The sequence below is a fragment of the Pelophylax lessonae genome (assembly GCF_965119305.1).
Source record: "Pelophylax lessonae genome assembly, chromosome: 5".
In the NCBI taxonomy this organism is placed as follows: domain Eukaryota; kingdom Metazoa; phylum Chordata; class Amphibia; order Anura; family Ranidae; genus Pelophylax; species Pelophylax lessonae.
Window position 1 is genome coordinate 514,618,489 of NC_138772.1, and position 26,347 is coordinate 514,644,835.

At 45.4% G+C, this 26,347-nt stretch overlaps 1 protein-coding gene across 1 annotated transcript in view; it reads right to left on the reverse strand.

The window, feature by feature from the left end:
• The window catches only part of MTBP (MDM2 binding protein), a 146,817-nt gene that overhangs the window by 115,988 nt on the left and 4,482 nt on the right, over positions 1-26,347 (reverse strand). The window contains exons 3-8 of the mRNA XM_082257933.1: positions 21,938-22,011; positions 18,259-18,410; positions 13,388-13,446; positions 11,936-12,074; positions 4,525-4,639; positions 3,490-3,612 (exon numbers count right to left, since the gene is read on the reverse strand). Coding sequence (XP_082114059.1) covers positions 3,490-3,612; positions 4,525-4,639; positions 11,936-12,074; positions 13,388-13,446; positions 18,259-18,410; positions 21,938-22,011 — 662 coding nt within the window. The remainder of the gene's footprint in view (positions 1-3,489; positions 3,613-4,524; positions 4,640-11,935; positions 12,075-13,387; positions 13,447-18,258; positions 18,411-21,937; positions 22,012-26,347) is intronic.

Below are 26,347 nucleotides of genomic sequence, written 5' to 3' on the forward strand. Positions count from 1 at the left end.
GCGGCCAACGGAATCAGGTCCAGGTCCGCATCACACAGATACATGACACCCTGGTGGATCTGATCCACCATATCCAGGGTCGCCGCCGAGGCCGAATCGGCCACTAGGACGCGCCTAAGCATCTGCGTCCAACTTGCGATCGCCTGGGCCGCCATGAGAGAAGCAAACAGAGCCTTAAGCATAGAACCCGTAACAGAATAAGTATGATGGGCAAGAGACTCCAGTCTCCTATCCGTGGCATCACGGAAAACAGGGGATCCCTCTGCAGGGATCGCAGTGGCTTTGTTCAAAACCGCAATAGCATGATCCACTGGCGGAGGCACACACCACCGTTCATCAGTGGCAGGCGAGAAAGGATAACGCAGCTTAAATTTACTTGGTACCGCAAAAGGCTTGCGCAAATCGCGCCATTGGTCCTTAACAGCGCGCTGAAAATCAGCATTGCAGGGAAAAACCTGCGGCGTCCTGCGTTTTCTCTGCGTCCCATAAGCCGCCAAGGCAGCTGGGGGACACACCTCGTCCTGCAAACGTAGCGTCTGCTTAATGGAAGCAATCAACTCATCCATGATTGCAAGCTCTTCAGGCGAGCCAGGGGGAGAATTATCAACCCCCTCAACTTCAGCCTCTACCTCAGACCCCACTAGATCAAGAGAGGAGCGGGACCCCGATAGGGGGGTCCCCGCCAGAACAGCCCCATCACCTTCACCCTCAGAATCAGAGGACAGAGCAACTCTGGGCCGTTTAGTAGATTGAGCAGCCACCAGCATTTGCACCTGTGCAGCAAGGCCAGCCACAATAGTGGCCAAATCCCCCCCTGGGGGGGAAACAGCGGTCCCCTGGCTTTCCACCAATACTGTGGGAAACTTGCCCTCCTGAGAATCCATTGCCCCTGTATGCCAGACAACCAAGGGTTAACTGCCCCCTTACAGCAAGCGCGGCAAGCGCAGCCCACCGCACCACACTCAGGCACAATGAGACCCCCACAGGGAATATACAGACTGAATACAGGCAATGGAACACAGGAATAGAAGGATAAAACCTGAGGAGACTCCGCTGCTGCTGCTGCCTCGATCGGTGCTTCCAGGAGAGAGGAAGTGATGCTGCCAGGGCGCTCTATGTAAGCCTATGGAGGCTACAAGAAAATGGCCGCCGTGCATGTAAACCATGCGGCCGGAGCGGGCGCCGGTAAAATGGCGCCGTTTGGCGCCGAAATCGCCGCTCCACAGTGCATAAAATCACACACAATATTATCCCATTATATGGATACATGTTAGATCGCCGCAGCGATCGCTGTATATGCCCCAACATGCCATTAAAAACATGCCCCACAGCTCCTCACACTGCCCAGCCTGACATACTCAGTGTCATACAACTCCCCCCCCCCTTGCAGCCCACAGCATGCAGCCGAGATATAGGGAGACAAGCAGTGTGATTAAAGGCAGGTTACACAGTCCCAGACTGAGACCCCCCCCAGACAGACAGGTCCCCACATAGATACACTTACCTCACATGGCGTGGGGAACCCGCACAGGCGAACAAGCCGCTGCACATGAGGCAGGGAGAGTCGCAATTCAAGACGCACACAATGGCGGTTCAGAAACCGCACAGCGTCCGGTGAGGTAGCCACCTCACCAATCATCCCTGCACCGAACAGGGATGGGTCGTTCACCGTGCCAGGAGCGTTACCTGGCTGAACGCTCGATGGCAGACTGGGAAGCCACTGACCCACGACCTGCGACCAGGGGGATCAGCCCGAGACCCAGTCCGCATGATCCTCTTCGTCCGAAGAACTAACTAATGCTGACAAAAATAACAGCTAAGTAAAGGTAGAGAGAAAAATCTAAGTAAAGGTAGAGAGAAAAATCAAACAAAATATCAAAAAGAAGAAAGAGTCTGGGACAAAAAGTCCCAGCACAGAGAGAGCCAGCCACTCCTGACAAGCTAGACATTAAAACTGAGATATGGTTGCAGGAAGTAGGAGGGTATTGACTGAGGGGACCACCCCTTGAGGGTGGGATATGTTAAAGCTTTATTGTTAACATATTCTGTTGCCTAGCTACTCCTTCGGAGCAAAGTCTAATACCCCATATGTGACGAATATGAAGAGGCGGCGACTGTCGGAGGACGTAAGAGAAATATATATATATATATATATACCTACATATACACACACATACATATACATACATACATATACACACACACACACACACACACACACACATATACCCATACACACACACACACACATTATTTCGTTTTTTTTCTTACATCTCACTACTTTCACTGCAGTCACTTCCTTTCTACATGTACTCGCTCCAGCACTGGCAGCACTCTGGACTGGTTTTGCGACAGTGACAATGACAACAATGGAGCATGGCTGCATACCGTGTGTCAGGAGGTCCACCTAGATTTTTCATAAAGGTTGTACATGATGGGGGGGTAACAATGCTGGAGCATGGTTAGGTGACCATGCCTTGTATATACCTATGGTATGTATTAAATTCCCATTGTATCCACCACTTCCAGGCTTTGTATACTGTATAATTGTTCCCTTTTTTACTTTAAACTACCCAATTTCTTTGCAAAATAAAGAATATGTAATAAAAAAAAAAAAAAACTGTCCCAACAAATAAGGAAAGAGGCCCCACTAAAACCATCACAGAAGAAGGAAGGAAGAACTGGAACCTCTGAGACTTATGCCTAGCTGATATAACAAGTCAGTATATGCATCAGGCAGGTTTAAAGAGTAACTCCACTTTTGCAGAGAAAATAAAAAATACAATCCCCTTTGTGATGTACATTGCAGGAATTTTAACAAACTTTATAGCAGAGTCCTACCTGTTTCTGCTCTGAAGAAAAAGCTGTTTGTTGTGTGAGTGACTAGGATTATTGGGCTATTGAGCGTCTTTATTTTCTCCATACTATTCTCATAGAAAAGAAAGTGATGAAAATTCTCAGACAGATAAAAAAAAAAAAAAAAAAAATATCGGAAGTGATATACTGTAGTGTGTTGTGTTGTAATTTCGAATGACAACCGTGCTGATTAAATCCTATGATCTGGCAACGTACAAGAAAAAATTGTCATGCTTGTCCAATCAGATAAGAAAATCGGATGAACGGTCATTATCATGTCTTGAAAGCATTGTGCCAACGAACAGATTATTGTACGATCCCATCTAAAGCTGTATTTTTCACGATTTTCTGATTGTGTATACAGGCATTAAGCAATCTGAGAAGAGTTGATAGGTGTGGAAATGAGAGCTCAGCTGCTGACCTGACAAAAAACACACAAACACGTTTGCATAGCAGGGGGAGTGGGTCTGAATCAGCTGATGGATTTGAAGGGACCACACTAGGTGTACACACTCGGGGAGTGGGAAAATGCATGCTAAAAACAGCTGTGGCTAGATTTAAAGATACTAGCTTGGAAAGAACACAAATTACATGGTACAATGTATCATATGTGCCATAATGGAGTATACATACCTCTGGTAGTAAAGAATTCTTGTCATTGTGATTATGCACACTGCTGTGTCTCAGAAACTGTGATGGGGTAACATCGCCAGAAGATCTCAAACAAAAATCTGGAAACTCCACTTCTGAGCTAAGCTGAAAATAAAGCATTTACATGATAAGGCAAGATAAGCCAAGCTTGTATGAAAAAAAAAAAAAAAAAAAAAAAAAAAAAAAAAAAGTTATCCTGTTCTCATTGTATGACTTCCTGGTGTTCCTGTCACTCCCTCTAACTATAAAAAAAAAAAACTTGCCATGCTAGGCATGAGAGCACAGCATGGTATGTTTTCTCGCTGGGAACCCAGCCCGCCTGTCGCCCAGTGCTCAGATCAGTGTAGTTCTCTGTTTCTCCTCCCCCAGCTCTCTAAACTCCCTATGCAGCTTAGAATAGAGATAGAGGAGGGGGGAGGGAGTAATTTTTTTTTACACACACAAAGTTTCGCCTTTTATTTCTATTTTAAACTGAATCGGGTCGATTTACAAAGTGCAAATGGATGGTGCACTTTGCAAATGCAGTTGCACTAATTTTCTACTGAGCTTAGTAAATGTGGTAAAGCTCTGCTGACTGCCATCATCCAATCATGTGCAAGAAAAAAAAAATGCTTTTTTAAACATTTTCCTTGCACCCGATTGGGTATTCTTTACAAAATAAAGCTTCACATTTACAGTCTATTTGTCTTTAGTAAATAAACCCAGCTGGTTGTTTTACAGGGGTAGGGTTCACAATTTTAGGTCAAACCCAAAACATGGGCACATTTTGACTTCAAAAAAGGTTAAGAGCTAGCCCACTCCTTCCTGCAACTTTCTATTAGTTCTAACGGCTCCTGATTATGCTGAAGCACCAATAAAGAGATACAGAAGATATGCTAAAGGTTGGGACGTGTGCTACCTCTCATATTTCTTTACATATTAGAGCCTTGAATTTGGGGTCCCTGGGATGGTTAGGAAGGGTGACTGAAATTTAAACCTAAAGGCTGATTGCAAAAAAAAAAAAAAAAAAAAGTTTACCTTGCGCTCATATATTTCAGTAGAGCCTCTCCATAACTCATGGGGGTCAACTGAATTCCTTAGACATTCGGGAGCAACTATAGAAGCAGAGAGGTAGTTCGATATCTTGTGCCACCTGCAAGAAAACATACTTTAAAAAAGGTACTTTGAAAATAAAATACACGGTGATTAGGAGTCTGAGGTTTTGCAATGCGTTAAAGAACTGAAGGTGGGCAAGAGACCGGGTCCGGACGGCTTTACTGCATTGTACTATAAGAAATTTGCTGCAGTTCTGACCCCCCCCCCCCCCCCCCTTAACAGCAATCAGAGTTGTATAAAGTACTCGAAACCCATACTTGAGTAAAAGTACAAGTGCTCGATCAAAAAGTGACTTGAGTAGAAGTACTAAAGTATTTAACATTTTTTGTACTTAAGTATTGCAAGTATTTTTTTTTTAATTTTGCTACTCAAGTACTGAAAGTAAAAGTACAAGTACTGTGCTATGTAGTTATTAAAGAAAGAAGTCAAAAGTTTGAACATCATATTGTTTTTTATTATTTCAAATGCAGCTTTTATTTATACATACAGTAGCATTTATTTTCGTATGCGCTGATAATACACATGTTTTGAGCTTCATGAAACCTGCCATCTACTGTTCTGGCAGTGGTAATTTTTATAATTGTAACGAGTAACTATGCAGCACAAAAAAAAATATATATATATTGGAGTAGAGGTATTGAAATCATTGAAAAAATGTAGTGAAGTAAAAGTGGAAGTAGAAGAAAATATTCTACTCCAGGAAAGTACAGATACCGCCTTTCGGTAAGTACAGTAGTTCTACTTAGTTACTATACATCTGACAGCAATGTATGATGCGGTTAAACACAGACAGACAATCTCTGACCCCGAATCTTTTAACTGCCAATATTGTTATGCTACCGAAAACCAGATCGGGATCATTCTTCTTGGGCTAACTTTCGTCCCATATCCCTCATCAATAGAGATATGAAACTCCTCACTAAAATCCTAGCCAACCATTTAAACTCCTTTCTCCCCTGCCTGATCAAGAAAGATGAGGTCCGTTTTGTACACCGGTGACGGGAAGGCGACGCTATTAGGAGGATCATACAACTACAACATGTCGCCCACCAACGTTCGATACCTGCTATGCTGCTATCATTAGACGTAACTAAAGCCTTTGACACCTTATCTTATGACTGTACCTCCACCATTATGGCTTTGGTTCATCTTTTTTGGCCTGGCTGACGGCTCTCTATGACTGCCCCCAGGCCAAGATTAAATACTATGGGTTTGAATCCCCTCCTTTTCCTATCGGACGGGGGAACCCGACAGGGATGCCCATCATCCCCTCTCTCATTTATCTTGGCCTTGGAACAGTTAGCCAAAGCAATCCGTTCACACCATGATATTTCAGGTATTGAGGTCGCAGGCTCGATACATAAAATATCCCTGTTCGCGGATGACATTTTATTGTCCCTCAGGTCTCCTAGAATTTCCTTGCCCAACCTTTTAGCTCTCTTGGATTCGTTTGCTGTCTTTTCTGGGCTGCACATAAACCCTACCAAGTCTAAAGCGATGTCAGTCACCCTGCCCCAGAAGAACTTAAAATCGGCCTTCCCTTTTCAGTGGCATCCCACCCTGCCTTATTTGGGGGTTAAGCTTTCCCCAGAGTATGGTGACCTATACACCGTCAACTATCCACCCCTTTTTCGACCATTGACTGATCTGCTCTCCTCTTTGTCACTGTCTTGGCAGAATTACTGCTGTTCGCATGACTTACCTCCCAAAGCTATTGTAATACTTTCGTGTACTGCCGGTTTCAATCCCCTCACACATTTTGCGTATCCACCAGCGCAAACTCCTGAAGTTTATTTGGGGTACTTCTCGACCCCGTATCAACAAGAGAGTTCTGTATGCCCGTAGGATATCAGCCGGTTTCTCGGCCCCCAAATTACACGCTTACTATACTGCGGCATCTATAGCTATCCCATTTGCATGACATCTTTCAAATGACACTATGGGCGACGATTGATTTTGTAGATTCCCATCCAATCCCTCTCTCTTCTATACCTTGGCTTCCTCCAAAACACTGTTCGCCCAACCCGAGGCCGTGTTTACTTCACTCTCTTTGCCTGTGGGACTCTAATTCGGCCAACCTAATCTCCCCCCATTTGCCATTACTACATCTTTTTCCATGTCCTATGTTTCCACCTGGCTATGTCAACCCTCAATAGTTTTCCTGGTGGACGGACCATGGTTTTGTGGATGTTCACTTGCTATTCACCCCCACTAAAATACTTCCTTTTGGAGCCCTTAGATCTTACATGAACATTACAGATATCTTCAACTTCACCATTTTCTCCAGCAACCTATTAAATCCAAACCTTTGCTCTATACGCTAACCCCTTTCGAAAGCATTTGCAGGACGAGGCCCCACTCACCAGGGCTCATATCGCTCCTATATGATTATCTCTCGTGACAAGCCTCCGCTTTCCATTTACCATTCGCAATGGGAATCAGAACTGGGGAGACGGCTGGACAAGCAAGACCGGCAGAATATAACAGCTGCTCTCTTGAAATGCTCTCGTAAAGTATTCATTTTGGAAAATGCCTACAAGGTGTTTTACAGATAGTATTATACCCCTGCTAGACTGGCCAGATTTAAACCCAAAATACTCACCCTTGTGTTTTCCGGGATGCTCTCATGAGGGAACCATGGCCCATATCTGGTGGACATGCCCCAAGGTGTGCAGACTATGGATCTATGCTTTGCAATATTTTCCATATTAATCTGAAAAGAGACCCATATGAGCCACTTTTACGTAAACCTTTAATTGAACTCTTGTCGACAACGCCAACTTGCCCAGCATCTGTTTACAGCTACAAAATGGACTATAGCTTGGTCCTGGAAGACTCCACTGCTTAGCTTCGAGGCAGGCAAAAATCGCATGAATGATGTTCGGACCAATGAAAAATTGACTGCTATAGCCACTGATTCCCACGATAAAGTGTGGGACCCCTGGATTTCGTACATTAACCCATCCAGATTCCATGCGACACTCCTCTCCCATTTAATTGCTCCCCGGGCATTTACCCCGCAGGACCTACCCTTCCCCTCCACTTTCCCCCCCTTTCTTCCCTCTCTCTCCTGCGCTCGCTTTTCCCCTGTCACTTCTTTCTTCTCTGTGTCTCGTCTGTACTGGCACGCCTCTGTGCTTTATACCAAATGAACATGTCTATTCATAATCAGTGGAACTTATTTTGATATGGTTCATCTTGTTTTCTAATGCTCGTCTCGTTTTCAGAAGGTAATAGATATATTTTTGCTACCTGAATCTGGGAGGCTAGTCATCTCCACTCTAACGCCTTCCGTATAAGTATACGCCTATTCATGGTATCTTCTGTACAGTTATGCCTTTGTACTTGTTTCTCATAATGTTCTCTGTTCACGTGTTCCATTTTTCATTGTATTCATTTGCATGGACTTATTGTATGCCTATGCTTGTTATCCAATAAAAACTTTTGTAAAAGAAATACTTGGTGATTACAGAATCCTGCACCATCACAAATGCTCCTAAAAATGCTAATTGCCCATTTGGCATACTGATCCAATGGTCTCATGAGACACGGACATGAAACCAGTATGCAAATTGAGGGTTCTAGGTTTGCTCTGACTTAATGGTTACATGCATGTTTCAGGTCATTGAACCCAAACGTACAAAAGGAGTCACAGGATCAGCTATACCAGGGGTGTTTATATCTACCATGAGGCAAACAATGTGTTTGCCCTGGGTGCCAATTTTAAGGGAGGTGGCGCCGCCACAAAAGCAGAAAGGACACTAAGAGCCTTGGTGTCGCTACGGTGGGTGCAGACCACACCTGGGTGACACCCGCCAGAGGTACCCACCACAGCCTCCAATCCCAGAAGTAAATTGGCAAAACAGGTCAGAGCCCCAGCCTGTGATCATGCCGCAGCAGCATGAATACACATAGCTGGAAAAAAGGACCCGGCTGGCTATGGGAAGGTGAGGACCTGGTGTTTTCATTGGGGGGGGGGAATGGAAGAACCTCCCACTGTATTATTGGGGGGGGGAGCCCCCTCTCACCTCCCTCCCCCTGAAGAGATGGTACCTTCATCGGAAGAGGTGGGACAAGTTTAGATAGAATTGGGCCCAATTACCAATTCCCCCCCCTTTGTCATGTGACTAGTTAGTGTTACAAGGTCTCAGGTGTGTCAGGTGTGAATGGGGAGCAGGTATGTTAAATTTGGTGTTATCACTCTCACTCTTATACTGGTTACTGGAAGTTCAACATGGCACCTCATAGCAAAGAACTCTGAGGATCCAAAAAAAAAAAAAAAAAAAAAGAAGAATTGTTGCTCTACATAAAGATGACCTTGGGTATAAGAAGATTTACAAGACCCTGAAACTGGGCTGCAGCATGGTGGCCAAGACCATACAGCTGTTTAACAGGACAGGTTCCACTCAGAACAGGCCTCCCCATGGTCAACCAAAGAAGTTGGGTGCACGTGCTCAGCGTCATATCCAGAGGTTGTCTTTAGGGAACAGACGTATGAGTGCTGGCCAGCATTGCTGCAGAGGTTGAAGGGGTGGGGGTCAGCCTGTCAAGTGCTCAGACCATACGCCATACACTGCATCAAATTGGTCTGCATGGCTGTCATCCCAGAAGGAAGCCTCTTCTAAAGATAATGCACAAGATAGCCCACAAACAGTTTTCTGAAGACAATCAGACTAAGGACATGGATTAGAGGAACCATGGCCTGTAGTCTGATGAAACCAAGATGGTTCAGATGGGGGTCAAGCGTGTGTGGCAGCAACCAGGTGAGGAGTACAAAAGACAAGTGTGTCTTGCTTACAGTCAAGCATGGTGGTGGGAGCGTCATGGTCTGGGGCTGCATGAGTGTTGCCGGCACTCAGGAGGTACAGTTTATCGAGGGAACCATGAATGCCAACATGTACTGTGACATACTGAAGCAGAGCATGATCCCCTCCCTTTGTACACCGGGCAATATGTCAACATGATACCGACCCAAAACACACCTCCAAGATGACCACTGCTTTGCTAAAGAAGCTGAGGGTAAAATTGATGGACTGGCCAAGCATTTCGACAGACCTAAAACCCTATTGAGCATCTGTGGGGCATCAGCAAATGGAAGGTGGAGGAGCACAAGGTCTCGAACATCCACCAGCTTCATGATGTCGTCAAGGAGGAGTGGAAGAGGACTCCAGTGGCAACCTTTGAAGCTCTGGTGAACTAGCGCTGCCTGGGTAATTATGTCCGTAATAGTGTGTGGACAATAGAGAAGATATTAACGTCAGATACACACAGGAGCTGTAGTCAAATAAGTGTCAACAGTAATAAAATGTAACCACAAATAATAATGGGTTGCCAAAATAAATAACAGCAATGGTAAATGTATACATATAATTATAAGTTATAAGGCGTCACAGGGCAATAAGTGCTAAAGTGGACAAAAAAATAAGTAACACTTTATTCATCATATTTACAGAGTTACTAGATAATTTATTCACCATTTTTCACTTATTTTTTGTCAATTTAAAGTTGATTGATATTATCATTGTTCACTTGATGAATTCTCATTTTCTACAAAGATTCACACACTGAGGTTTAATTTACTTATACATTTATTGGTGCACATTGGGTCACCTTTTCTTTTTTATCATTTATTACAGTTGCTGCACACCTCACTTTAGCACTTATTGCACTGTGACACCTTATAACTTATAATTATATGTATATATTTACCATTGCTGTTATTTATTTTGGCAACCCATTATTGTTTGTGGTTACATTTATTACTGTAGACACTTATTGCACTACAGCACCTGTGTGTATCCGACGTTAATATCTTATATATTGTCCACACACTATTACAGACAGAATTACTGAGGCAGCGCCAATTCCCCCCCCCCCCCCCCCTTTTCCTTTAATACTCCTCTGGGAAGGCTGTCCACAAGGTTTAAGAGTGTGTCTCTGGGAATGTTTGACCATTGTTCCAGAAGCGCATTTGTGAGCGCTGATGTTGGGACGAGAAGGCCTGACTCACAGTCTCCGCTCTAATTCATTCCAAAGGTGTTCTATCAGGATGAGGTCAGGACTGTGTGCAGGCCAATCAAGTTCCTCCACACCAGACTCGCTCATTAATGTCATTATGGACCTTGCTTTGTGCACAGGTCCAAATCATTTGGTGGGGGGGGAGGGGGGGGGATATGGTGTGGGGTTGTTTTTCAGGGGTTGGCCCCCTTAAAGTGTCAGCATACCAAGACATTTTGGACAGTTTCATGCTCCCAAATTTGTGGGAACAGTTTGGGGATGGCCCATTACTTTTCCAACATGATTGCGAACCAGTGCCACAAAGCAAGGTCCATAAAGACATGGATGAGCGAGTTTGGGGTGGAGGAACTTGACTGGCCTACACAGAGTCCGGACCTAAACCTGATAGAACACCTTTGGAATGAATTAGAGCGGAGACTGCAAGCCAGGCCTACTCATCCAACATCAGTGCCTGACCTCACAAAATTATGTTCTGGAAGAAAGGTCAAACATTCCCATTGACACACTACTAAACCTTGTGGACAGCCTTCCCAGGAGAGAGAGAGAGAGAGAGAGAGAGAGAGAGATAGAGAGAGGAAAAAAAAAAAACACCACACACACACACACACACACACAAGTCGCAACCTGTTTGCAGTAATTGAACCGTTCAAATCGTTGCGACTGTAAAAATGTTCCTGCAATACTTTTCTGCAATTTCACTGCAACTTGCATTGACATCTGCTAAATGAAGTTGCAAGCAACAATTACATCGTACATCCAAATCGCACTGATCTGCAGCTTTGAAAGTACACTGAAGTAGCGGGATTTTAAAGCCGCACTGGTGTGAACCGCCCCCCCCCACACACACACACACACACACACACACACACACACACACACACACCTACACACCCAACAGCTAATGTACACATCCACTAGGTTGACCACTGCCCATGGGAAAATGCTAAATCGCGCAGCGTTTATTGCATTTTGCAGCCGGCGGTCAAAATGTTCCTATCCTGAATGCCTAACTGCAGCAGCTCCTAAAATCTTATAAAAGCCTACGTGTACATGGACACACAGTTTTAAGGAGTGGAGTTTAGAAGCTTTGCCAAAAAAATAAACAAAACAAAAAAACCAAGGCAAAAGCTCCTAAAAAAAAAAAAAATTTACAAGCTGTAGTGTACACGAGCCCTAAAACTAAAGTGAACCTGATCAAAAACCATTGTGTTTTCCATAAATGGTGTGAATGCTGTTATGCAGCATTTTTATATAGTGAAGATAAGGGAAGTACCGCCAAAAAGGGAAAAAGATCGGATCCTAGTTTCAGCCTTACCCTTTATTTTCTCTTGTCACAATAGTTATCTTCGCCGCATGCCATTCTCTCAGGTGTTTGATTGCCCCCAGTGCAAGTAAACACTCCTTCAACTTTGGAACATCCGGGGAGATCAGTAGGATGTCCACCAATGCTTTCCCTGTAAACCAGAATATACAACACAACTTTAAAGATAAACAAACATTCATTTGTTTATGCTGTAGTGAAGCGACAGCCAATGGGGGGCCACCAGACCGATTTAGTGCCGGTACACGTTTCTGCGATGCAGGAACGCTGCGAATATACAGCGTATTTCCGCATCGCATCCGCACCCCTGGCAGTTCACACTGCCATATGCGATGCGCTGGGGGTGTCAATTAAAAGTTAACGACACCCCCAGATCAGATTGCATTGCGATCTGAAAGTTCGCACAGAATCGGATCGCAATAGTGTAAACCACCATGCTATCCGATTCTGCTGCGGACCAAAAAAAGGGTCCTGTGCGTGTTTCAGTGTGATTTCGGTGCAAATTCAGCCATACAAACTGTATGGCTGAATTTGCACCGCACAGAGATCACATGTCATTTTAGGAGCAGTGCGCTCCGAATTACATGCAATCTCTGTGATTGCACAAATGTGAACTGGCACTCAAGGAGGATGTTGGATTCTGGAGATTGGTTTTCACAGCTATCTAAAAAAGGAAAAAAGTAGGGACAAATCGCTTTTGGCGCTGCTTCTCCAGTGCGTCATAAAAGTGACCCAGTTCGTTCAGCACTCCTGTGACCAGTTTTCAGCCAACTCAGCCAGTGCAGGCTCTGGAGAGATTTAAAAGATATGTTCACCAGTCCATCACCTGGATGGACTGATGTCTTTTTTTCAACCTCACCAACTATGTAACTATGCAACTATGTAACCTTTTGTAACATGTTCACCAGTATTCAGGGTGTAACATGTTGGGCTACAGCTGCCACCACAGATCCCTGATGTGACAGCAGACCAGGGATCTTCACCCCATGTCTGCTTCCACAATTCAAAAAAGTCAGAGTTTTGTGAATGGGGAAATACAACTACTGACTGCATTTGGCTGTCTGGGTGCAGTTCTCAATTAACCACCATGGCACTCTTAAACGCTGTGGTAGTTTATTGAAAGTTTGTCAGTGTTACTGAATGTTCGTACGAGGTACAAGCATACAGCTTACACAGTCTGCAAGATCTCCACATATCACCCACAATATGCTGCTCATGAGTGCATTGCTTTCCAGGCTCCAAAGAATAAAAAAAATAAAAAAAAAATTTAAAAAAAAAAAATTTACACATTTTTTTTTTTTTTTTTTTTTTTTTTTTTTTTTTAAAACTGAACTTATCCTTTAAATGTTGGGATCCACCATCCCAATTCATCATGAAAAAAACTACCTCCAAATCAGAAGTCTAGCTTGCATATAAATAAAAAGGGTGAAGAGGTAAAAACATTACCTGGTGCTGGAAGCTTGTCAGCCAACTGGTGGAGTAACTCGGCACATTCTTCATACAAGCTGACAGAAATAAGAGGGAATAGGTTGAGAGGGGTAGAACAGCAAGAACATTTATGCAAGATGCTACAATTTTGTGAAAATCCCCACACATTTAATTAGCTATGAAAAAGGATTGGACACAGCTACCAGATCTGCCATTCCATCAAATGAGCCCCCCCAACCCTGGGACAGCACCATATATCTAAGAGATATGTGAATACAGGTATCAAAAGGAAATTGCATCTATGGATCTACAATGTAACCGGTTTCGGAGCATGCGTGAACCACTCCTTCAGACCCCCTCAAGCATGCTCCGAAACCAGTTTGAGCTAACTTTAACAGTCGAAGCTCTGCTGTACAGGGAATTGCAAACCAAAATCAGGGACACGCAATAGTTGCATTTTGAAAATGAATACAAGTTTATTCATGAATAACAGAGTTGCATTAAATTTATGGAAAGGTTGTGTGCACACATCTGATTGTACACTCACCTTTAGATTTGCCAACTGATAAGGTAATGATAGATTTTTAGATTATGTAGATAACTACATAGCTGCTGGTAAATCTAAAGCCAGCCATAGTTGGATCAAACCTCTGCCGCTCCTTTCTGTACCGGCCAAGATTCAATCAATGTGCAGGCTGGTTAATGCATCGATGGACTTCAGTACAACCAGCATGTTGGATTTTTTTTTCATGCAATCACTGCCAGCGGATATAGGTGCCAGCAGTGACCAATGTGTTCTGCCTTGTTTGTGCTGGAGACACTGGACTGACTGGATCAGTCACTAGTCATAAGTGGGTGGCTGTGTGGGCAAAATAGAAGGGAATTCCTCCTGTAGGTCATTCCCAGTTTTAAGGGATGGTAATGAAACCTCTTAGGGTTTGGGCTGCTGCCTTGATGGTACAGCCTTATGGTAGTTTCCACCTGTAGACTCGGAGAAGTAGGAAGGAAGTAGCGCCTGGTGTCCAAAAGAATACAGATTTAAAAGTAGGTTAAAAAGTATTTATTCATAATACTGACGAGTACATAAAAGCTAATGAGTTTAGAAGAAAAGGAATGTTAGAGGCCTAGGAACCGTAGTAAAACATTCAAGTATTTTCTACAACAAATAAGACATCTACAATAAACCCATTTAACTAGGGATCATTTTGGGTATCTAAAGACAACCTGGGTTCAGTGGGAAGCTCACTCATGCTATACTTCATATTTGAGAGGTCTCTTGCTTCTAATACAATAATCCATTCAATGGGAATGTATCCGGGTCAAAAAGGGACTCAGAAGGGATATTGTGGCTACTGGACACACTCTGGACAGACATGGGATGTTTGCCCAGACGCGGATAATGGGGAAAGGCACATTAAAACGATTGGTTGAATAGATATCTGGAGAATTAGAAACCCATTTACAAGAATTTATTCCTGGTCTGTGAACGGAAGAGGGTTCTTATCATGCATAGATCTTCTGGGTAATGACAAAGTAGTTCCACTAATTAATATAGGAGAATATTTAGCACATGGAATTTCGGACTATTCACCACTGCTGTATGGAATTTTACTCTACCCGAGGGGAAGGCGACAGGTTGGGAGGATACAGTCCTTTTGGCTGCAATGATCATATCCCTGACCAATTAGAAATGTTTTTGGGAGCACATGAGAATAGCCAGGAGGGATGATGAATGGATGATGATTGGATGATGAAGAATGATGATTGGATGATGAAGAATGATGATTGATGAATGATGATGATGATAGGGATGATAATGATGATAGGGATGATAATGATGATAGGGATGATGATGATGATAGGGATGATGATGATGATAGGGATGATGATGATGATGATGATGATAGGGATGATGATGATGATGATGATGATGATAGGGATGATGATGATGATGATGATGATGATAGGGATGATGATGATGATGATGATAGGGATGATGATGATGATGATGATAGGGATGATGATGATGATGATGATGATGATGATGATGATAGGGATGATGATAATGATGACGAGAAAATGTGCCCAGGCAGAAAAAGGAATATATAGAAAATCCCACAACTAATACACAGAAGGTATGGGAAGGTTGTCCGCGGTTCATGTAAAGAGCAGCGAAATGCAAAGCGCAAAAATGTAATCCGTAGTCAGCAGCACTATGAGCAGGGTAACCAACACCAAGGGAGTTGTTGGCTTTTATAGCCAAAAAACTATCCACCTTAACAATCCAAAAAGTGAGGAATGAGGAGGGAGAAATGGTGGAGTGGTATAGAAGAGATAATGGCTTGCTTTTATATAAAATTATGTGAAAATGTACACCTCTTCGCTTAATAGTACAGATCTAGAAATAGAGGAATATCTGCGGGACTTGAGTGTCCAGAAATCACAGATGAACGAATGAGGATGGACAGGGAGATAACAGAAGGGGAGGTTAGCAATGCAATATCATCCTTGGCGAAAGGCAAATCCCCCGGCCTGGATGGAATACACTGGATGTTTAAAAAAATATATCTTGATATAATAGAACCGGTGTTCACAGCGGTGTATTCCAGTGACTTTGTACAAGGGGAGATGCCAAAATCCATAGATGAAGCAACAATAGTCGTAATTTTAAAACCAGGAAAAGATCGCAAGGAGTGGTCATACAGGCCCATCTTGCTTTTAAAATTTTGGGAAAAATCTTAACAGAAAGACTGAAGACAATATTATCTATTATACCCAATGACCAGACTGGCTTTATGCCAGGGAAATCAACTTAAATTAACAATCAGAAGACCATCGTTAAAATGGTACAACTGAGGGAGTTTGTTCCTGGGTCGAGTGCCCTGGCATCACTGGGCATTTGACTCAGTAGAGTGGCCATTCTTGCAGACTGTTTTGGAGGAGATTTGGAGAGGTGTTTAGGAAATGGATAAAAATACTATATGGATCCCCAAGTTCAAATATGGGAAAAAGTGTGAATATTGCAGGTGGAGGACCCAATGAGCGGACTAGAAGCGAAGGGTAAATATCTACCTATGGTGACATTAGCTAGAGCAGTATGGAGAGCAGGTAAAAAAAAAAAAAAAAAATGAATGAATGAGCTTCAGAGATATCCTCCCAGAGATCCCAATGTGGAATAATCCATCCTTCCAACACATGAAGATATCCCCTGATAGCAAGTTTTTGAAAGCAAGAGGGATAATTCCATTGAGTCAGATATATGACCATGGGACACTGCAAACATTTGATTATTTAAGACAAATACGATCTATCCCATAAGTTGTTTTTATAAATATTTGCAGTCAAGATATATGGCCCATGCTCGGTTTGGGAGACAGGATCCAAAAATATCTAAGTATCCATTAATAGGAATATTACGATCACCGAAAAGGTTTAAAATCTGTACTTTATTCCCAGTTATTGAGGGCTAAGATATGTGGTGCTCAATTAATGATAAATGGCGAGATGCTATCCCGGATATGACAGAGGAGAAATTGTGTAAAATCTTTACCTCACATCTGAGAGCCTCTCCCACCATTATTAATAGGCTGATTCAGCTATATATCATACACCAAACATAGCTTACTCCTCAAAGAGACTGTATAAAATGGGGACAAATGACCTCATCGGAATGTGTAAAGGTTCGTACACACTTGACAAAAATTGGACAAAAAATCCTCAGATTTTTCGCTCTCATGCTCAGCGGTCCTAACCGTTTTTAGTTGACAGTGCATAATGTTCACAAAATTTCTCGTCCAATTTTTTTTGGGACATTTGTTCCTAGACTTCCGGGTCATCAGCAACTTCAGATCATGCGCGGTCTTTCATATCTGATTTTTCACGGATGTATTGCATACACATTGAACGAAAATTGGTCGTCTGGGGACGGACGATAAAAAATGTTGGCGTTTGTCCCTCCGTTTTTTCTTCGTTGAAAATGTCGGCATCGGCTGCTGAAAGTTGTGTACACACTAGCCGAAAATCGTAGGATTTTATCCCGGATGGGAATTTTCAGCAGATTCTCTACTAGTGTATACCCCACTTTAGGTGTCATTATCCCGAGGCAGATTTTATACATCTGATGTGGTCATGCAATGAAAATTATTGATTATTGTAAACAAGTGATAGGAATATTATCCAATATTACTGGTAGAAAGAATATTATCCAATATTACTGGTAGAAAAGTACCCTATACAGCGGGAGTTTGTTTCATGGGATTAATGGAGGTGGAGGAGTGGTCGGAATATAATAAAATTATGTTATAAGAAACATTTTTTCTGGCACGTAAACAAATATCATTGGAGATGGATGCATCCACTGGTATCAACTAGAAATCAATGGCTTAAAGCCGTTAATCAGGTAATACCCTATGAGAACATTTTGTATGAACACAGAGGAGTACCCAGAAAGGATTATAAAATATGGGATAGGTGGCGTCCATTCCCTTGACTTTCGATAGAACAGGAACGATAAATTTAATATTTAGAAGGAAATAAAGGATAGATGGGACTTAACCTCTGAGAAGCATTGGTAACTGTATTAAGTTTTAGTGAATGGTGTATGCAAGAAGAACATGGAATTCTCATCATGAAATAGTATGTACATGCTTTGATGAAAAATTAAAACAAAAAAAAAAAAAAAAAACTACCTTTTAACCGGCTTTCAAATCTGATGCTATTTCCTTACTGCTTCCCCAAGTCTACATTGCGTTATGCTGGCAGGAAGGCTCTCTGCGATCCCCACTGGCAGAATACAATAGTGCAACGGGAGGAATTTCCCCATCAACATTGGATTGTGATGGAGGAATTGAGCAATTTTATTACCTTCCACATGTGGTGAGATAACATACCTGGTTTGGGACACAGAGTCCCTGCTGTCTTCATCATCTTCCTCTGAGTTTTGCAGAGCGCAAACACATTCATCAAGAGCGCATGGAGGAGGTTGTGATCCATCATCAGGGGATGTCACCAGGCTCAGATCTTCCCAATCCGAACTTGAGAACTGAAGAGATTTTTACAACATGAGGATAAAAAAAAAAAAAATATATATATATATATATATATATATATATATTTGACACTAGTCCTGACAATAATATAAGAAATGATATACACAAAGCACTAAACATTGCCTTTGTTTAAAAAAAAAAAAACCTTGCAGTTTTGGAGGGGGGGGGGGGGGGAGGAAAGGGATGGTTAGGCCCACAGCAAGGGTAGTTTTCAAACACTCTTAGAATTCAGCTTTGAAATGAGAATTTAGTGAACCTGCTATAATCACCCCTAACCGGCTCTTTGGTCGTGAATGCATCCTGTTGCCTGTCAGCAGTAATATACACCAAGCTTCGCAGCCCTGCTCTGTGCCGCGATGAAGTGACATACTTGGGAGTGACATCATCATAGCCTGGCCAGTGAAGCTAACCCACCCAGAAGACAGAAGTGCCCAAGCACTGGGAGCGCACCACTGAAGGTCATCCTTCGACAAATAAGTGTCATAATGTATGGGTATGAGAGGCATAATAGCACATTATGGCATAAGGCTGCAGGGGCCCATTTCTAGGACAATTGCACAATTCTGGATAAAATGAGAACAAGGTTTACCACCATCATGCAATACCTAGATGTAGGTGGTCATCGCTTTTGTCTCTACTGGATAAAATGAGAATCACAGTTTTTTTTCTTACAATAAAGATCACAATTCTCGGCGTAACATCTTTAACATTATACAAAAAAATTGGGCTAACTTCACGGTTTGTTTTCTAATTCATTGAAGTGTATTTTTTCCCCAAAACGTTGTGCTTGAAAGACCGCTGCGCAAATACAATGTGACATAAAATATTGCAAAAGACTGCGATTTTATTCCCTAGGATCTCTGCTAAAAATTATATGTTTGGGGTTCTAAGTAATTTTCTAGCAAAAATTACTGATTTTAACCACTTCCCGACCGCCTAACGACTAAATATTTAATGCAGCACTCAGCCGCTTACAGGCAAAGTGACATAGACCTACGTCGCTTGCTAAAGAGCCTGTAGGGGGCGAGAGCGTGCGCCGCCACGCCCCCGCTTGTTCCCTGCCTAGCCAGCGCGTGTGACCGGCGGCTCTGATGTAAACACAGCCGTCTGTCATTCTCACTGAAGTAGGCACAGAGGCTATGCGATCCCGCTATATAGGACTGTATGTCTCTGTGGTTACTTCACTAGCCACGCCCCCTCACAGTTAGAATCACACCCCTAGGGACACACTTAACCCCATGATCACCAATAAAGTTAACCCCTTCCCTGCCAGTGTCATTACAGTAACAGTGCATATTTATAGCACTGATTACTGTAGTAATGTCACTGGTACCTCCAAAAGTGTCAAAAATGTCAGTCAGGGGTCCAATCGTCCGCTGCCGTCCATCAAAAAAAAAAAAAATTGCACAGGTGATCAAATGCCACCAAAAGAAAGCTCTGTTTGTGGGGAAAAAAGGACGACAATTTCATTTGGGTACAGCGTCGCACTACCGCGCAATTGTCCGTTACAGTCACGCAGTGCCGAATCGCAAAATAGGGCCTGGTCTTTGAGCAGCCAAATCTTACGGGGCTGAAGTGGTTAAACTTGTAAAGCAACAAGTGTCAGAAAAAGGTCTGGTCTTTAACTACTTCCGGTCCACGCTATAGCCGAAAGACGGCTGCAGCGCGGACTCTAATTTTCGGGAGGCCGTCTTTAAACGGCCTCCCAGAGACAGGCTCCCCGCGCGCTCCCGCGAGCGCGCATCAGGGAAAATCTGTGTCGGCCGTGTCCCTTGGACACAGCCAATCACAAATCGTGGTAAATGGCCAATCACAGCGGCCATTTACCACGTGATCGGACCGTCCAATGAGAGATGATCTCATATGTAAACATATGAGATCATCTCTCATCGCCAACGCTCCTTCCTCACACGGAGACTGCAGTGTGAGGAAGGAGGAGAGCCGATCAGCCGCCGGGGACACAGAAGAATGTAATCAGGGCACTGATCACCAGTGCCCTGATTACACAAGGTAAAAAACATACACAAAGTGCCCACCATCAGTGCCCACAGTGCCCGCCATCATTGCCCATAGTGCTGCCAGTCAGTGCCCATCAGTGCCTGCTCATCTAGGCAATGATGAGCACTGACTGGCAGCACTATGGGCACTGAGTGTGGACACTGATGGTGCTGCCCATCAGTGCCACCTCTCAGTCCCCAGCAGTGCCACCTCAGTGCGGCATATTAGTACCTCCTCATCAGTGCCACCTCATCAGTGCCCATCAGTGCCGCCTCATCAGCGCACATCAGTGAAGGAGAAAAATTTATTTATTTTCAAAATTTACTTGCAGAAAATAAGAAAAACTTTTTTTTTTTTTTCAAAATTTTCTGTCTTTTTTCTTTTTTTTTTTGTAAAAAAAAAAAAAAAAACCCAGAGATGATTAAATACCACCAAAAGAAAGCTCCATTTGTGTGAAAAAAAATTCATATGGGTACAGTGTAGCATGACATTGTCATTCAAACTGTGACAGCGCTGAAAGCTAAAAATTGGTCTGGATGGGAAGGGGGTTTAAGTGCACTGTAGGCAAGTGGTTAAGCGGTTAAATTGACCTCATGACAGAAGTTCATTCTTTTGATCCGAAAGAACCAAATGATACAAGGTTTCTCTTTACCGCTCAGTGTTGAGCAATGTTGATAAACATTTGTTGGCTTCTATTTTATTTTCGACAGCTCTGAGCAGACAAAGGCTCTGCACTTGTTTAACATCAGTCATGGAAATGCCGGATTAAGATTGTGAGGGGGGGGTTGAATAGAGATGGCAATTTTTATAACGATTAAATCGTGCAACTTTAATGAATCAAGGCATGGTTCCCATTCAATAACATGGAAAAAAGCAGAGCAGGATATACTTTGACAATGGGAAAATAAGCATATTCCACAAAACAGGAATAACTAGATACAATGTAGTAAGAAGTCAAAAACAACATCTGTTGACAGAAACGTAAAGGGATGTGGGGAGGAGTAGATTACGCCTATGCAGTCCATGGCTTCCATACCCTCTCTAACTTTTTAGGACAGTTCCTGCAGATATAGGTTAATTTATATATGGAAGAGCAGCGTTAATCGATTTTTCCCAGGAAGCTACGGAGGGAGGGGAACAGGAATTCCACTTAACTATAGGAATATTTTCTCTTTTAGCATAATAGAACAGGTAAGAAATTAGTATCTTTGTGCATCTAGGCCTCTGCTCCTCATCCTGGATACCTAGCAATGGCAGCTCAGGAGTGATTAGGAGATCCAGCTGAAGACGATGACTTAGGAGTTCAACCACCTCTCTCCAGAAGCCGGCCACTCCTGGACATCCCTAGAACATATGGAGAGAAGTACCTAATGCTTCCCCACAACATGTAAACTCCGGCAACCTCAGGGGAGATTTGTATTTAGCTGGAGTTCGCTTTCCCCCCATGTTCTCCTAGGATCTTTCATCCATAAGGTCAACTGTATTCTACTTTTATAGAGTCGATAACACAGACATTTCTTACCTGGAAGGATCCAAAGGCAACCTGGAGAGCAAAGAACCATTTTCTTATTCCTGGATCTCCGGAAAGGGAACAAGCTGAAAAGTACAATGAGAGGTTGGAAAAGTCCAAGCTTACTGTAAATATATTGTATCTGTTCCAATCATTGGGGATATAAATCCTCACTGCAGGTAGAAATGGTGAATTATATTTGGGTGTGAAAAATGGCAGAATCTACAATTCAATATTTGGTTTTACATTGTAAAGGCCACAATCACATACAATTCCACTACACAATCACAGTTTGTACAGCGTCCAATCACAATAAATACAATTCAGATAAGTGGAGGGCTCAGCAGATTGGTTTTTGTTCCCTCACACCTAACCAATATGTGCTATACTTCTGTAAACAGAATCTCCATCTCTCTGGGCTGTAGTGTCGGTGCTGCAAGAAGCGTTGGCAATTTTGCCACCCCGCTTAGAGTGTGCGTCTTAAAATAAACATTCAAATAAAAAAAAATAAAAAAATGAATAATCACAATTCACAAACCTGTTATACTTACCTGCACTGTGTGATGGTTAACAGATCAGCCCTGATCCTCCTCTTCTCAGGTCCCCTGGTGGTGCTCCTGGCTCTTCCCTCCTGCAGGGTCCTCCCATTGCAGGCCGCTTGCTCTGGAGTCACTTGTGCGTGGTCGCTCCAGAGCCCTGCCCCCTCCTCACTGGCTGCAACTGCGATAGCTCTGTCATTTAACCTATTTTTTTTACATCTGTTTCCCATTGCAGAGATTTTCCTTCACTTCCTGTACCATAGCCAAACAGGAAGTATGAGGAAATCCCTGAAAATTAAAAATTAATGGTATTCCTTAGGGAACCCCGAGTCACCGGAAATAGTGTCTCCATTGGAAGATTTCCCCTCTATTACTTTTCCCCTCTATTACTTTCCCCCCCAAATCCCCCCTCCCAGCGCAAATCCTCTCCCCCCCCCCAAATCCCCCCTCCCAGCGCAAATCCTCTCCCCCCCCCAAATCCCCCCTCCCAGCGCAAATCCTCTCCCCCCCCCCCAAATCCCCCCTCCCAGCGCAAATCCTCCCCCCCCCCCCAAATCCCCCCTCCCAGCGCAAATCCTCTCCCCCCCCCCCCAAATCCCCCCTCCCAGCGCAAATCCTCTCCCCCCCCCCCCAAATCCCCCCTCCCAGCGCAAATCCTCTCCCCCCCCCCCAAATCCCCCCTCCCAGCGCAAATCCTCTCCCCCCCCCCCCCAAATCCCCCCTCCCAGCGCAAATCCTCTCCCCCCCCCCCAATCCCCCCTCCCAGCGCAAATCCTCTCCCCCCCAAATCCCCCCTCCCAGCGCAAATCCTCTCCCCCCCAAATCCCCCCTCCCAGCGCAAATCCTCCCCCCCCAAATCCCCCCTCCCAGCGCAAATCCTCTCACCCCCCCCCCCAAATCCCCCCTCCCAGCGCAAATCCTCTCCCCCACCCCAAATCCCCCCTCCCATCGCAAATCCTCTCCCCCCCGAATCCCCCCTCCCAGCGCATATCCTTTCCCCCCCCCCAAATCCCCCCTCCCAGTGCAAATCCTCCCCCCCCAAATCCCCCCTCCAAGCGCAAATCCTCCCCCCCCCCAATGCAAATCCTCTCCCCCCCCCCCCAAATCCCCCCTCCCAGCGCAAATCCTCTCCCCCCCCCCATTCCAAGTGCAAATCCTCTCCCCCCCGAATCCCCCCTCCCAGCGCAAATCCTCTCCCCCCCCCCAAAATCCCCCCTCCCAGCGCAAATCCTCCCCCCCAAATCCCTCCTCCCAGCGCAAATCCTCCCCCCCCCCCCCAAATCCCCCCTCCCAGTGCAAATCCTCCCCCCCAAATCCCCCCTCCCAGTGCAAATCCTCTCCCCCCCCAAATCCCCCCTCCCAGCGCAAATCCTCACCCCCCCAAATCCCCCCTCCCAGCGCAAATCCTCACCCCCCCCAAATCCCCCCTCCCAGCGCAAATCCTCACCCCCCCCCCAAATCCCCCCTCCCAGCGCAAATCCTCTCCCCCCAAATCCCCCCTCCCAGCGCAAATCCTCTCCCCCCCCAAATCCCCCCTCCCAGCGCAAATCCTCTCCCCCCCCCCAAATCCCCCCTCCCAGCGCAAATCCTCTCCCCCCCCCCCCCAACGCAAATCCCCCCCCCAATCCCCCCTCCCAGCGCAAATCCTCCCCCCCCCCAAAATCCCCCCTCCCAGCGCAAATCCCCCCCCAAAATCCCCCCTCCCAGCGCAAATCCTCTCTCCCCCAAATCCCCCCTCCCAGCGCAAATCCTCTCCCCCCTAAATCCCCCCTCCCAGCGCAAATCCTCTACCCCCCCTCCCAGCGCAAATCCTCTCCCCCCCCCAAATCCCCCCTCCCAGCGCAAATCCTCTCCCCCCCCCCCCAAATCCCCCCTCCCAGCGCAAATCCTCTCCCCCCCCCCCCAATCCCCCCTCCCAGCGCAAATCCTCTACCCCCCCTCCCAGCGCAAATCCTCTACCCCCCTCAAATCCCCCCTTCCAGCGCAAATCCTCTACCCCCCTCAAATCCCCCCTTCCAGCGCAAATCCTCTATCCCCCTCAAATCCCCCCTTCCAGCGCAAATCCTCTATCCCCCTCAAATCCCCCCTTACAGCGCAAATCCACTTCCACAAATCCTCCCTTCCAGTGCAAACCCCCCAGCTCTCAAATCCCCCCCCCCCCCCCCCCATCTATCATAAATCCCCCCATCCCCCATTCAAGTACAAGTCTCTCCTCCAAGCACAAATCCTCTCCAACAAATCCCCCTCCTAGTACAAATCTTCCTCATTCCCCCTTCTAGTAAAAATCCTCCTCCCAAATCCCCAATCCCAGCACAAATTCCCCCCCCCCCCCAATCCTAATACAAATCCCCTTTTAAGCACAATCCTCTTCAAATTACACTTTCCGGCAGAAATTCCCCCCTCCTCCACAAGCCCACCTTTACCCTTCCCAGAACAAAAGCCCCCCCCCCCCCCCATTCCGATCACACAGGCGGGAACTTCAGGAGTAGTGAGAAGGTGCAGACAGACTGGTGGCGGCATTGGGTATAATTGATCGCCATGGCGACTACTCTGGAGTGCGGATCAACTGGTCCAAGTCGAGCCTGCTCCCTATTGATGCTGCGGCGCTTCCTCCTTCCCCCCCTGTGGCTCCGCTGGAATGGGTCTCTCATTTCCGTTACTTGGGGGTCGTCGTGAGGCTTGACCTCTCTTGCTACCTGGCGGACAATCTGGAGCCGGTGTTTCGACAGCTGGTCGCTAGGTGTCAGGTGTGGCGGTCGCTCCCCTTGACCCCTGTGGGACGTATCAACCTATTGAAAATGACATTTCTCCCCAAATTTTTGTATGTTTTTAGAAACACCCCTGTACCCATCCCGGCGTCCTTTTTTCGTCGCCTGGACAGTGTTGTCTCCTCCTTCATCTGGGCGGGGTCGGCTCCGCGTATTTCTCTGCGGAAATTGCAGATGCCCCTTTCCTCCGGGGGACTGGCCCTGCCTTGTTTTCGGAAGTACTACTGGGCGGCGGTGTTGGTCTCTGTCCGCTGGTGGTTCGCTCAATCCAGGTCCAATCCGGCGGTCAATCTCGAAGCGGCGATTCTGGGCTCCTATGCGGCGTTGACTAACCTAGTGTACAGGGGGGCGGGGGCTGCCCCTCAGGTGACTACTCCTATGCGGACGGTGGTACGGGTGTGGGAGCAGATGCTGGGTGCCACGGGGGAGGCTGGCACGGTCTCACCTTATACTCCTCTGTGGGGTAACCCTCGGTTGCCTCATTTTCGCTCCATTCCTGATCCAGCCATATGGGCGCGGCATGGAGTGACTATGATACAACATATAATGCCCTCGGGCTCTCTGCTGACCTTCCAGGCCCTGCGGGATAAATTTCACCTCCCGTCGCGTATGTTGTTTCGGTTTTTGCAACTTCGCCATGCAGCCCAGGCTCAGTTTCCAACACCCCCTACGCTTGCTCCCCATGGGGTGGAGCGATTTTTGACCACACGCAATGCTGACAAACTTCTGTCTTCTATCTATCTTAGACTTACGTGTGGTCGGCAGGCACAAGAACCTCATCTGCTCCAGCTGTGGCGGCAAGATATCCCTGCGCTGGTCGAGGATGATTGGGATCATTGTATCCCTCATTATATCCCCACGGTAATCTCGGCCAGAGATAGATTTATTCAATTGAAATTTTTGCATAGGGCATACTACACCCCGCAACGATTGGCTAGAATATACAGCACCCACTCTGACGTATGCACTAAATGCCAGCAGGCGGTAGGTACTTTTCTCCATGTTACCTGGGAATGCCGGCTCCTCCAGGACTACTGGAGGGGCGTTGTATGTGAGCTCAGCGCAGTGCTGCAGGTGCCGGTGCCCTTGGACCCTAGGGTCCTCCTCTTGGGGAT